Source organism: Typopeltis vanoorti, chromosome 9 (genome assembly GCF_054136105.1).
Source record: "Typopeltis vanoorti isolate ZY-2024b chromosome 9, IOZ_Tvanoo_1.0, whole genome shotgun sequence".
Taxonomy (NCBI): domain Eukaryota; kingdom Metazoa; phylum Arthropoda; class Arachnida; order Uropygi; family Thelyphonidae; genus Typopeltis; species Typopeltis vanoorti.
Genome location: NC_143557.1, coordinates 138861266 through 138876099, shown reverse-complemented (window position 1 = coordinate 138876099; position 14834 = coordinate 138861266). Strand labels below are relative to the sequence as shown.

The 14834-nt window shown below is 35.6% G+C and overlaps 1 protein-coding gene across 2 annotated transcripts in view; it reads left to right on the top strand.

Annotated features, from left to right (window-relative positions):
• The first annotated feature begins 375 nt into the window (after positions 1-375).
• The window catches only part of LOC150103617 (zinc finger BED domain-containing protein 5-like), a 164579-nt gene continuing 150120 nt past the window's right edge, over positions 376-14834 (top strand). Inside the window, exon 1 of one of the 2 annotated variants that reach the window (XR_016548857.1) lies at positions 376-489. Coding sequence is in view for 1 of the 2 variants with exons in the window: in XM_090398342.1 (XP_090254468.1) it covers positions 460-489 (30 nt within the window). In the remaining variant the exon portion in view is untranslated. The remainder of the gene's footprint in view (positions 490-14834) is intronic. The other variant, XM_090398342.1, reaches the window with a different exon arrangement.

Genomic DNA, 14834 nt, shown 5'->3' with positions numbered 1-14834 from the left:
GAACCACGTGAAAATAGGTATAATATGGCAAAATAAAATTCAAACAAAAATGAGATGCATTTTCACCAAGATGACATCAAAGCTGTGCATGGCACTCAACACACAAAAACAATTCTAATTATATAATTTGAGACAAATGGTTGGAAGGTAACATCAGCGTCAGTTATAAACTAAGAGCACCACGGAATCGATTAACATTTCAATGATAATATAAAACACTTAAACGAGCACTTTACTGTAAACATAAAATGTTTGTTGTTTAACAGTCAATTTATGTAAACAAGAAACTGCACTTCATGTGTTTATAGGATGTTATGCTATTGATATACTGGATCACATGCGCAATGGACCTTCTTAAACTCCGTGAAAATAACTGAAGGGCAAAGTGATTTATACACACTGATGACTGCGATCTAAAATTTGTGATGTCGCCTCTCATAAAAATGGAAGCAGCCGGAAATGTTAGTGCTGTCTGATAGCTGTCTAGAGGTAAGTCTATTACATTCTATTCAACTTTATACAATTGACTCTCACTATAGTAAACTCGTAGGGATCACAGAAATAGTTTGTAATAGTGGACGGTTTGCTACAATGAATTTCTTTTAGCATAATATTGTACCTATTACGTATTAGGGGGACTTTCAACGGCTGTTATAGCGGTGTTTTTCAATAGTGACAATCGACTGTACCAAAAACGAACGCTTTTGAGACGACATTAAAGTTAGCAGGCGTCATTTAAAGCTATTGATGAGTGATACAAATCACTTAGCGATAGCTTTAAATTAACTTTGCAGACAACAGAATAAGAACTGAATATCCTTTAAACTACATTTAAATACAGACTACCCAAAACTAAATTATAAATTCAGCACTGCCTCTTGGAGACAGATAAAAACAGTAACTAGTGTTAACGATTAATATAATAAATTTACGAAAATATCAAAAAATAACGAAACCTATACAAAGACACAAATACAACAAAGCCTTTGGTTTCACAGGAAATGATACATGCGACATAAAACGTAGAGATGAAACATGTAAAAACTTTTGAAAAAAGACCAACATAATCATTATTGAAACCGCTACACCTTAAGAAGCCAAAAACATCATAAATTAAAATAAATAAAAAACTAAATATTATTGTAATACTTTTTTTTTAAATTTGGACGTGAGAAATAACATTTGCTGATAATTTAATTCACATCACATCTATGCATCATCATAAGAATCAATTAAGAGACCTGAGAGTTATTCTCAGGACTCTCATATCTGTGGTCTCCAGTCTTTCATCAAGATTTATTTCTAACATAGCTTTGTTCTGCTGGTTTATGGTTTCGGCTGTGGGTCCGGCTATGACAATTGAATTTTGTGTTGAGTAATGGTTTAGAGCACGACCTTTATCATTGATTGTCCAGCTGTGCCAAGCTGTATGCTTCGCATTAAAATCTCCAGCCATGATGATGGAGTCTGTTGAGCCGAGAATGGAGTCCAAGTCAGCTACCAGTAAAGGAATACTGGGTGCATTGTATACAGCATAGATTTTAATACTACCAGTATTGTTTGTATGAACCTCAACGCCTGTTATCTCTAGGTTCTTGGTTTGCTGGTTGGTCAGGACATTGTGACGTAGGTAGTTTTTAATGTATACGGCTGTACCTCCTACACTGGTGGTGAGTCTGTCTGTTTTGTACAGTATGTAGCTCCGTAATTTAGGGTTATTAGTTGGCCTGAGATGTGTTTAATTTACTAATATTATATCAGGATTGTGTCTGTGAGTGAACTCTTGCAATTCCAGGATTTTGTTGTTCAGTCCATTTGCGTTCCATGCAGTGATCATGAGAGAGTTTGGCTTGTATTTTCTTTTACTCATTGTTGAGAGCAGTCAAAATTGAATGGGTACTTTGAAGGAATATTTTCGTGGAGGATTTGTCATGCTGAATTCTTGTAACATGGTAGCTAGTGATGCAGTTAATACCGATGTTAGATTAGAGCTTATTTGTTCATGGGATGGAATAGCCGTAGTTCGTGCAGCTTCGGTATAAGTTTTGGTCATTGCTGCAACTTGTTTTCTTTCCTGAGTTTCTGAACTGGAAATTGTTTAGACCGCGGGGCGACCTACACTGCTGTCTTGAACGTCGCTGCAGGGTATTGGAAGGACAGCTTTTGCTGACTCACGGTTCTTTCGGTGTGCAATGCACCCCTTGTAGTTGGCAGGGTGAGGTCCTCCACAGTTGGCGCATTTAGCTGGCGTGGATCTTGGTTTGGTGCATATGACACTGCCCAGCTGACGACTTTTTCCTTAGCGGCTCAGTAGAAATTTTGAGGCCACAGACAGCAGTCAGTTCATATATGTTCTTCTGCGTCTTGTCAATTTCTACCAGCACCAATGACATAGGCCGTGTATCTGACCTGAGCAACCTGCTCACTTTGACTGGGGTCAGGCCCTGATTCATAAGGGCATCAGTGATTTCTTCAGAGGTGACACTTTCGGTTACCCCACGAAGTACCATCTTCAGTTTCTTTTCACTGGGTAAAGCAAATGTGTTTTAGGAAGACTTTTGCTATCCATTAGCTTTGTCATTTGTCTGTAGTCAGTTACTGAGGTTGGCTGGATTTTGACTCCTTCGTCTTGGTTTTTGGCCCAGGAATATGAAGTGTTATGGGCCCTAAGGGCTCATGAGACAGTGGCTCATTTATCCTTGTCCCTTAATATAACGGGGGGGGGAGAACCTTTTCCGTGTTCCTCGGGACATAAAAGACTACAATTGGATGGATGCAAAAGGTAGGAAATGAAGAGCTGTATAGCAAAGTAAACTGCAATGTTAAAAAAACGTATAGATCAAACCTCTCTTAGGTAAGCTTATTAAATAATTAAAATGGTGTAAGAAGACCCATCTGTTTCGTAATTTCTCTAACTAATTATGAAAAGCAAATACATAAAAACAATGCATCAATATTAATTGGATTTCAAATAAAATAATTAATAAAATAATAACATAATATATTTTAATTCTATTTGTAGTTATCCAATACCTAAGTTAGATACCGTCCACTGAGTATTTTTTTTATCGTCTGCTTGTCGTTATGCAAAATATAAACTTAGTTCGAATATATACAAAATAAAAAAACTCTCTTTTATAGCGTTAAAATTTAACTGTTACCATATTTTAAATTTTAGCTATCCTTTAATTGCAAATTTAAACGCACACTTACACAGTTATTTGCATATAAAATGTATTTGTGTAATTGGGTTATGCAGTTAACTTGAGTTCATGATTTAATCATTATATGATTAAATCATGAACTCAAGTTAACTGCATAACCCAATTAACTTTAACTTGTATCATGCACTTCCACATCTGCAGTAACATCCATGTTGATCCGTGAGAACATGTAACTTACGATGACCTAACCCACACGCTAAATCCTGCATTGTGGAGGGTTTCAAGAACTTGATGAATACAAGAAAACCTCCAAGGTCTTGAGGGTCCAACAAGAGGATGTTGTGCAGCGAAAAAAAAACCGTTGTTATTTCATTCCGTGTGAGTTGGTGGAAATGATGGAGTGCAGATGGTGTATGGTTTTATTTGTCAATTTTTATTTATATTTTAATTAGTTTAATATTTTATTATTTGTAATATGATTAATTCTAGAATTCCCTCTGTCTTATATGCGCAACTTAAGACTGCCACACTTTGTTGCATCTTTTGCAACTATGCCTTAATTGAAAAGCTTAATCTTCTATGGTGAGTAGATGGGTAATTGGCGGTAGATCATTAGTTCATTGCCGGCATTATGGAAATTAAAGAAGGGAAACCAGTTTGAGTTCAAAGTTCCCAAGAAAGATGGTCCACCATAAATTGTCCGTCTACCCACCAGAATAACAAATAATTCTCCCAACACGTGTGACATTTTCTAAGCTAGTTCTTGCAAGAATTCCTCAGATATTCCTCAGCACCTCTCTTGGAAATTCAGAACATAATTTCGTCGAAGTTTTCTTTTTTTTATGGAATGCCGTTCTGACACTGCAATGAGCCAAAGAGGAATGTTTCCGTAATGTTTATACCTCCCTCATTCCATGGTTCAATTACTATTTTCACTCTCCTGATTTCAACACCTAATACCAAGGATTCCGAATCCTTGCCCACTATTCAAATTTTGGTTCTCCAACAAATGTACCAACGCAGTGTAATAAAGAAACCAAATTACCATAGCAGACGCGATCTCAGAGAAAATCTCTAGTTTCAGAGTCAGCTTACACTACGGACTACAACTCCTTTCCAAATCCACCTTTAAATTTACAAGCTCAAGCAGTCAAGGAGGAAGGTTTCCATAATGTTTATCTTCCCGTTTCTTGCCAAAGACATTGCCAACTTTTCCCATCGATATTCCATCCACACCGCTCTCTGTCATATCCAGATAATACCATTTTAAGATTTCAGAAGGTCATGTGCTCTTTGAATGGCATTGTATGCTTTCTGTAGTCTTTTTACAGGAAAATATTGGAAGAATCTCAAAGTCTGGATACCAACAAGTGTGATTCTAATACTATTCCTCCACTTTTCTTCGATACTAATACCCATCCTATATTTAAAATCTTTCCTATTTATTGGAATCTACCCTTTAGCATGAATGCATCCTATATTCAGCCATCCTCTTCCCCTCCTCCCCCAAAAATAAAAGATGTAAATAAATACGTTATCAGCAGTACGTTTATTCAATACCTGGAAGAGGATTTCGGCATTATCGATACATATTGGTCCCATACAAGGCACCTACCTTTTTGGACAAACTATGGAAAGATTCTGAGAAATTTATATGGTGGTTTTAACATTTTGAGAGCATTTGATCTGGTCACAGATCTGCTTACCAAATTACCATCGTTTACCTGCAATCTTTGTAATTGGGCGCTCTGTAGTATAGAAGAACTACGCGACATTTCTTAGAAAAATTTAACTTCGAAATCTATTTGGAATACAAGATACTTTGTATGGAATTTTCAACTGAAGGTTAGTTAGATAGTCATGTGCTAGCAGGGTTTACTTTGTTTCATGGTGGATGGTTTCCTTTTTTCAGCTTTCTTTTGTCAGTTGTGAAATTCTCTAATACTCCCTGCCTTTTACTAATTTCTTTCTTCTACACATAATCTTCGTTCGCTGAAACCCTATCCACTGGTTTAATAACGATAAACTGTATTATTGCGATGCTTTGACAATTTTTAGTCCTCAAACTTTAACAAACTTTCAAAGATCTTTCATAATTAATACCTAAAACACTCTTTTTAATTCTTCAGGTATTACGAAAAAAATCTAGTCAGTCTTTTCTACTGTCTTCGTTGTCAAAAGCATACGCTCCTTTTGCCTTCGCCTACCTTTGATAACACTCATATCTCAAGAGAAATTCAAATTTCTCGTGTTGCCCTGACTTACATCTCTCGCCTTCTCTCGAACAAACGCATTCGATCCATAAGCTGCTCAGCCTTCATAAAACTTATTCTTCTGCTCAAGACGTTGCTTTTGACCTTTCCGGTTGTAAACCATATACAACTACGCCCAACCATAGAAGACTGTTCTCTTCATTTAGGTTCGCCAAAACCTGCTTCAAAATAATCGTTGCTGTACAGAAGAGGAGTCTTCCGGTTACGTCATATCCACTTTCTCGCTGATCGACTCCAACCATCATCATTGACATTCTATTGCTCAGTTCTACCAACTCTGTTTGTGTTGTTTTTTATTCGCACTATCCTGCGTTCTTTTCTTTCATTCCACCTACTTCCATCCCATGGAACAATTTTCTTTACTTATTGTTCTCCAAGGACTTCAACATCCTCTTTTTTCTCAACTACTTGCTTACATACGACGTTAATGCACTACTAATTTTGCAATCTCTCGTGTTGGATTAATGTTAAAAATATCGATGTAGAATGTGAGCGCTCTTAAGTATTGAAAATTATAAATTAGCTCGTTTTGCTTTCCCTTGACGTCTATTATCGCCTCCCTCGGCAATCTTCTTTTAGTCTGCTTCAATGAATTAAACAAGGTGCACTCCGGGCTTTACCGTACAATGATAGCACGAGAATTCACTGCTCTTTGATGTAACATCTTCCCTCTTGATAATGCTACAATTTTAAGTGTATATAAATTACTCTTTCCCCACTGGGCAATAATCAGTGTGTCTTAGTTCTAGCTACCAGAGAATTTTTAATCCACTCATCATTCAGCCAGATCCTGAATGATGAGTGGATTGAATACTTTTCAATAATATTCTTGTAGCAGCACAATTTTCATTATCACAACAAGTGAATCAGAGTCTTTTTTGACTTTATGTACGTTGGTGGTTTATTTGTAGTCATTTCTAATATTATTTTACATCGTTTCGAAATACCAGACTTAGATTTCCAACCACGTGATTATTTTTCTTTTTATTTGTCGAACGTTCAAAGACAGATACAGTATGAGTTGAAAGAAGCGTATCAGAAAAACCTTTTAATCTACTGCAAATATGATACTATTTAAGACTTATCCTTAAATTATATCACAATCTAAATATGAATAGTATAACATTATGGCTGTGTGACAGTCATATTTTATGAAAAATCTTGGCATCGCCATAAAGAGCTTCAATTTGACATATTTAAAATATTGATTAATATAGAACGAAATTTAAAAGCATTTTTTAAAGTCTTTCCATATTTGGCTATAAAGCATGGATGGATTCATAATAACCTCCATTTCAATATACTGAAAAACGGTTTTTGAGGTACTTTCATTATATAAATGGATACAGTTTTCATGATGGATGAGTGTAAGCTCAATCAAATGCTTTAAAATGACTAACTGCTTATTTCAACAAAATGTCTCTATGGCTTTTATTAGTTTATTGAAACATAGCGTGATTGCTGTATAGAGAAAAAACTAATATTAAAAATTAGATTCTAACCTAATAGGGAATCTATTCATAGAACGTTTGATGATGTAAAACGATAGTTGCAAATACTAAAAGTTACAATTAAAATATTTAACGCTTTTAGAAAATTTTAATATCTTTTGGATGGCAATGCTGTAGCCAATGAAGTTCTAACTGAGGCTCGGCTATTGCTGTTACCCTCCTGCCATGATCAGAGCTTTAATAGCTCAATAACACCTTATCCCTACACTGTCCTCTACAGATAACGGGGGAGATGAAAAACATTCTTGCTTCGCCCCTTTAAGCCAGTCCTGTGAGCCATTTTAATCTTCTAAATGAAAAATTAATTTTAATATCATCGTATTAAGTAGATAAAGCTTCTCCTAACTTAATGTCGATGGAAAGATTATGTATTGCATATCTCCATGGGGGACAACACGTATTAGTCAAATCCAATAGAACACACGCACATACACGTTTGTGTTATACCTCCCTTTTTAAACTGATCCTTATCTTTCTTATATGCCTGCTTCAAATCGGCCACACTATTGCTTTCTTTTTCTGTCTTTGCTGTTCTCCTAATTTCGAGAACCACTCATTGCTAGCATGAGAAACTAGTTTGAGTTGGGAAGATGATCTACCACAAGTCTCACCACTATAGCAAATAATTCTCCCAACATTTGTGACCTATGAACCAGTTCTTATAGCAAGTAGACCCCAGATGTAAGCGACTGTCTTGGAAATTCGGAACACAGTTCCGTCCAAGTTTCCTTTTTTTACGAAATGCCCTCCTCCTCCAAGCTCCGTGATTTTTGACACGGCGATGATACCAAGTGGAACGATTTCCCAGTTTTCTCCTCTTCCTTCTTTCCATGGTTCAATTACTGTTTTCACTCGCCTAATTTCAACCTATTCCGACTATATTAGTAAAATAATTCTTAATGGAATCAAGTCTATTCCCAATTCCACTCAAATCCTGCTGGAGGGGGCAGCTGTCTCCCTTTTAAATTCCAGCTCAAACGATAGTCACGTGCCTTTCAGGCTCTTGCTAAGGGCATTGGATGCAACCTTCTGCCAAATCCACGATTCGACTCACCCTCCCCCCCCTCTCTCTCTCTCTCTCTCTCAAATATTCAGAAAAAGAAACCGAACTTTTCAAAAATAGAAAAAACGAGTGGCGCCACCTGTTGTATCTTTTTTGTTGTCGAAATCGGCAACCTTCATCAGTGTTGTGTCAACTGTTTATGATATTTGTTTCATTAGAAGCCGAGCTATAGTGCCAAGAGTGACAGTGCGTTTTGACGAACGGTCGGAAAATGAGATTCAAACAGAAAGCTGCGATTGACTTTTGTGTTAAACTTGGTAAACGTTTTACTGGAACGCATCAAATGCTTCAGAAAGCATACGGAGATTAATGCATATCTCGTACTCAAGTTTACCAGTGGTTTAAGGGATTTCAAAGTGGTCGTGAGACGCTTGAGGATGACGAAAAGTCGGGCCGTCCAAAAACTGGACTCAGTGAAGTTAACATCCAAAAAGTGCGTGATTTCATCAAAGAAAACCCGAAATCGTCCGTGAGATTGATTGAAGATGAATTGGGGATTTCAAAGTCAGCTGTGCACAACATTTTGACCGAGAGTTTGGGCCTTCGTAAATTGAATACGCGATTTGGTCCACACAAGTTGATCGACGACCAAAAAATGTATCGAATTGAACACTGCAAGTACTTCATTAAAACCGCTCGTAAGGACTCAAACTTCCTTGAAACGATCGCCACTGGTGAAGAAACGTGGTATTTTGAGTATGAGTCCGAAACAAAGCGCCAGAGTGCTGAGTGGAGACCACCAGAAAAGGGCCATCCGTAAAAAGTCGCTTGGAGAAATCAAAAGTAAAGATAATGGTGATTTGTTTCTACGATTCCAAGGGCATTATCCACAAAAAATTCGTTCCGCCTGGCCAAACGGTCAATGGCGAGTTTTATCTCGAAGTTTTGAAGCGATTGGTAGCGAGAATTCGTCGCGTACGGCATGAATATCGCGACGACCGACCGTTCGTCAAAACACACTGCCACTCTTGGCACTATAACTCGGCTTCTAATGAAACAAATGTCATAAACAGTTGACACAACACTAATGAAGGTTGCCGTTTTCGACAACAAAAAGATACAACAAGTGACGCCACTAGTTTCTTCTATTTTCGAAAAGTTCGGTTTCTTTTTGGACAGAGGGTGCATTACACAATGGTACGTGGCTTCTTTTGAGTACACTACATAATTCCTGTAGTCTTTTGCCGGAAAGATATGGAAGAATCTTTAAGTGTGGGCACCAACAAAAACCTTTTGATTCTGATGCTAATTTCTACACTTGTTCCTCCGTAAACTAACACTCATCTAGTATAATCCCTGTAATATTTTACACTTACCAACATCTACTCTTCAGCATAAAAGCAAGCCTATATTCAGTCCATTCCTCCTAAACATTGAACGTAAAGATGAGTTATTTGTCGTTCCACCTTCATCTTCGTTTTCACAAAAAACATGGTCACCAAGAAATTGGCTTTTGATGACCTTCTTCATGATATTTGCGAGAACGTGGAGTCTACCTGGAGATTACGAGTGTAGATTTTGCCAGTACTGATCCATAGCGGTCCTCTTAGTTATCTTATCTACCTTTGGGAAAGGGTTTTGCTCCCTTAAAATAGGCGCAATTAAGAGACCAAATATTTCATCCGTGAATACAACTAAACAAGTCTTTGGAACGTGGTATCTAGTTTCCTCGCTTCACCATGTTTGATTCACCATGTTTTACTTAAGTAGCTGTGTGTGTGTATGTGTGTGTGTTATTACATGGAACTGCTAAGTTAAGCAAACAGGAATACATTTATCTGAAAATTTTAAAGCAATTTAAAAGTTTCTTTTAAGTCTTTATATATATATGGGAAAGGCATGGATGATGGATGAATCCATAATTTCCCCTGCCTTCAGTATAGTGAGGAACCGATTTTGAAGTACTGTCTTGATATAAAGGGATACTATTTTCATCACGGGTGAGTTTAAACTCATTCAAATGCTTTAAAATGAGTAACAGTCTTATTACAACAAAATTAATGTAAGGTCTATTATGAGAAACCTCTAGCTTGACAAAGAGTACTCTTAAAAAATTGGATTTTGCCTTAAAAGTGAATTTATTTATAGACCATTTTGATAATGTAAAAAGACACTTTTTATACATGAAGTAACATTTGAAATATTAAATATTCTCGGTTGAAGATATCCAATTCAACCACGAAATCGTGGTTGAATTGGATATCTTCATGAAGTCCAAGAGTAACACTAACATACCTAATACCTTCCCATAATGCTTCAAAAGACTCACCGCGAGAGGCCCAAACTATCATTATTCACACACAGCCTGTCTCACCTTAAAGTGATTCATCGACAAACCACTTTAGGCAACCCATTCTACTCATTCATCACACTCTTAGCAAAAGATCCAACCATTATATCCCTACTAGCAACAATTTTAACTCCCAATGATGACCTTTTGCTCTTTACGCACATGAGGATTATAAAAATTTCCCCAACATCCTCATTCTATAAAACCCTTTTATCAATTTATATATCTCTGTCAAATCCCTTCTCTTCCGGATATTAATAAATCTTTGCAACCAACAAATCTTTAATTTGTCCTCATATTAAGCATTCTACAGACAGGAAATCATCTCGACCACCCACTTCCGAATCCTCTAAACCCCTTCCACATCTCAAAGAAATCTAGACGATCATATCTGAACAGTAGTCAAGATGAAGAGTATGACAGCCTTATACGAGGATAATGACATCTCTGTTTTCAAGTGATGTTTTGCCAATGTTTATCCTTTAAATTTCAGTTTCGTGTCCACCGTGATCCCCAAATCCCTGGTCTAATCTTCCGAAAGGGGAATCCGATACAATATAGTATGCAGATCGAAACCTTTTCAATTTGCAATGATATTATTCACTGGTAAGAAAGTAAAAGGCATCGCAAACTTTGCGCATGAATGAATCACCCTCTGGATTTCCTTCAAATTTGATATTTGGAATCATTCTTACGATTTGCCTAATCCTTCATCTTAATTTTAGTTTAAAAAATGGTGGAAAAATTAGGCCAACCCACCTCCATCATCACTCTGGAACCTTTATAAGGACCTTTAAGATGAAAGTAAATCATCAAGAAAAGAAAGGAAAAAAAAAAGAAAGAAGTCTAGATCCCCTCCCCCATACATACGCAATACAATGCCCTCACATTCTTAGTTGCTTAAAACATAATTCTATAAATGTTCGCTTCATTCTGACCAGCTTTAATTACTAAGATAGGAAAACATTTCAAAAATACAAAATTATAAGTTACAGATAGCAATAAATAAACCATCTACAGTTTTATAATTTGGTTTTCATACTTGCTTGTTTCATTCAGTTTTTATATAGAACACGGACCTCATAAAGAGAAACTAAAGTCTAGTTTTCTTTAGAAACTTAAAAATGATATATGAATGAGATTCTCATAATGATTAGCTAGCTTGATGATAGGATTTTCATGAACAAATTCCTTGATCTATGTCATATTTTTATCCTTTTTCGCCTGTAGTTGAACACCTAAACATTGAGCATTATCAACGGACGTCAGTCCATTTTCTAATTTGAAAAACTGACGAACTGTCTGATTTATCCTCTTTATTTCTTCATGGAAAACAAGTGTTTGTATTAATTCTTCCTTCTTGAGGCACATGCAATGTTCTTCGAGCTCTGAGAAATATTTTTGATGGAGTTCAAATCTCAAATGACACCACGCCCAGTCTAGTTTTGCAAGATATTTCTTCGCATTAATGCAAGTTACAACTTTGTAATAAACAACGAAGGATCCAAAAGTTTATATCCTATTTATATCTTAGCCAAGAGGCTCCATATTTACTGTAAGTAGGATCATATATAATTTTGAATGTCATTTTGTATAATCTGCTACCATATGCATGATTTTATTTGTTTATGTTCCTAATAAATTTATCCGTGTACGTAAATATTCGGAAATTCATCTTATTTTCCAGTAACTTTACTTCAATGATTTTATCTGCAACGAATAGCGTCAAATGAATACCAACGAGCTGTTTAGTTGATAAGCATTATCACAAGGCTAACGCACGGGTAGAACGAGTAACATTCAAACCTCTTTTACTGTTATTGTTTCGTTTAATACCCGAGATTTCAGTTTATTTAACATTCATGTGTGACTTTATTTAAACAAACACATTTCAGTAGATAAATAAACACGCGAAAATACAATTTCCGAACATTTATAAATCGGTTTGAAAGCACCGTACCAAACTTGTCGATCGCTGCTAAGCAAAGTGTTTGTCCAGTTTGTGATAATTGAGACAACGTTGTTTTAAGTGACTTCATTAAATAAATTCAGAATGGATAGAGATATTTAGTTTATTTCTCAAATCATATAGGTGTTTACTTTAAACGGACAATATTTTAACGTTAATTATCTGCTATTTGTAAACTTGCTCTGTTAGGAGAATGTTATTTGTTTTTAATCCTACGGCTAGTTATGAATAATCAAAAAAAAAAAAAAAATTCATTAATTTAAATTGAAAATAAATTATTTTTGAAGCGAAGCTTTTAAAACGATTTTATGAAAAAAATAAAAGGTGTGGTAATAAAATAGGAAATTATTTTAATTATAAAAAATATATTGAATTTTGCTAAAATATTTTAAAAATATTTTTATATATACATCTTAAATATATAGGCTTAAGTGATCACATTGTTTCTTAAATATATTATTGCAAATTATAATATTAGTGAGGAAAATATTCAACTAGAAATGTTATAATTTGCAATAGCTACGAGTTATATAAACAATGGTTTGTGTGACTCGTAGCAACTTTTTTTTCTTCTGTGTGACTCAAGGAGAATGTCTATTGAAGCATTGTTCATTTGTAGTCTCATGAAGTTGAAGGCCAATGTGTGTTATGCGGTACTGTGCGCCTACCGAAGGTCTGAAATGACTTTAAAAGTTCCATTTTAAATCTCTAGAGCAGGGTATCTAAATTATGTAACAAATAAATAAAAAATACAAAATATATAATCGATAAAAATAGAAAAAGAACCCTTAGCTCGCCTATAGTATTAAATGTGCTATAGGTTTATAGCCTTTAATATTTGTAGTATCAGATAAGTGGCTGTTCTGTTCTTGTTACACCCTCCCTTTCTTGCCGCTGTTCGATCTATTGCCAGCACTCCATGCAAGTGATATTTGTTTATGTTTATACTTCATAAATTTTTAAAAAGCATGCAAACTGAATTCATTTCATTTATATAATATACTGAAATTAATAAAATCTAATAATATAACAATTACTATTTAATATTTTTGTACTGTAATTTCTACTTAATGAAGCAAAAAATATCAAAACGTTATCGTAGTCTTAACTACGCATTATACGAATATTGTCGACTGCTGTATATCGAAATTTAATACAGCGTTAAAAAATCCTTTGTATACGCTTGATTAATTACCCGTTTGCTACTTGTATTTAAAATAAGCCTAGGATATAAAACCAAAAATCAATTGTTACTTCGTAATTATGTTTAATATGTTACACATAGCTGAACCTATTTCCTCGACTTTCGAAAAGTGTTCCACTACTGTTTTACTGCTACGAAAAGAATCAATATGCAGCAGATGTGCGTTAATGATACTTCCGAAATTTTCTATATTTAGAAATAAAACTGCACACAGTGAAGTAGAAAACTCATATTCACCCAGTTAGAAGCACAAGGGGAAAAATGAATTGAAAGCATGTTTAGGAATCCATCGTCCATTTTCAATGGCTCATCTTGCGAATAATCTCGAGTGAAGATATTGCATAGAAGTGAGGGGGTAATATCCCCCCTCCCCTTGGAGCTTATCTTAAGATCCTTTTTCTTTTTTTTTTTAAAGGAGATATGGGAAAAGTTGAAAGATACACGAGAGAATGAGTAGGACAATAACGCGACAGAATCGAGTCGGGGGGGGGGGATGGAGGGCAATCAACGACCAGGCTAATGGATATTTGAAGTCGAACACAAATGTTACATTAAGAGAAAATTCTCTGGTAATATTGATGCACTCGCCATGCTTGATTTTGCTCAACGTAGCTTGAATTTACGCTATCATTTCTGTTGAGCGAAGTATGATCTAGTAAACTAACTAGTAACTATTTTTAATAAATAATAGGATTATTCACTTCAATAATATAATTTTAGAAATTCCCAACTATTTATTTCTATTAATATGAATATCTTTAAGTACAGTATATAGCTTAGTCATAAGACATTTCAAAACTAGAATAATAACAACTTCAAGTGCCTCTTGGCATAAACATGTCACGCCTACAGCTTCCTGAGCATCCCAAAAGTTAGACTTTAGCTTTTTCACCGCGCCCAATGTCTCATCGGAAATAACCGTTCGTGTGTTCGCACCGGCTGTTAAAAACAGAACCGGTTGTTAAAACGACAATGGTTAAACCAACAAGCTTCTGTATGGTAATACACTGAAAATCCAGCTAAAGCGCGCTTGTGTCAGCACCTCTGTGCTTCCTTCCCCCCCCCTCCCCATGTTTCCCTGGTAGGTATGATCTCCGCAACCAGTTTTACAGGAATATTATTTTTCAATAAATATCTGTTTAATTTTGCATGAGGCCGCTTCTTCTACTTCTTCTTCCTGCACAGACTTTGTGGATGGTAACATTCTAGTGTTGATTTAAGGAAGGGTCTTCACCGAACTGTCGTCATAAAATTAGAAACACAGACTTGTCTAGAATGTGATTAAAGGTAGCAGGGTTAGGATTCTCCGTCAATGGAATTAGGAAACACAGCCTAAACTGAACATGAAAAACAGCCCCAG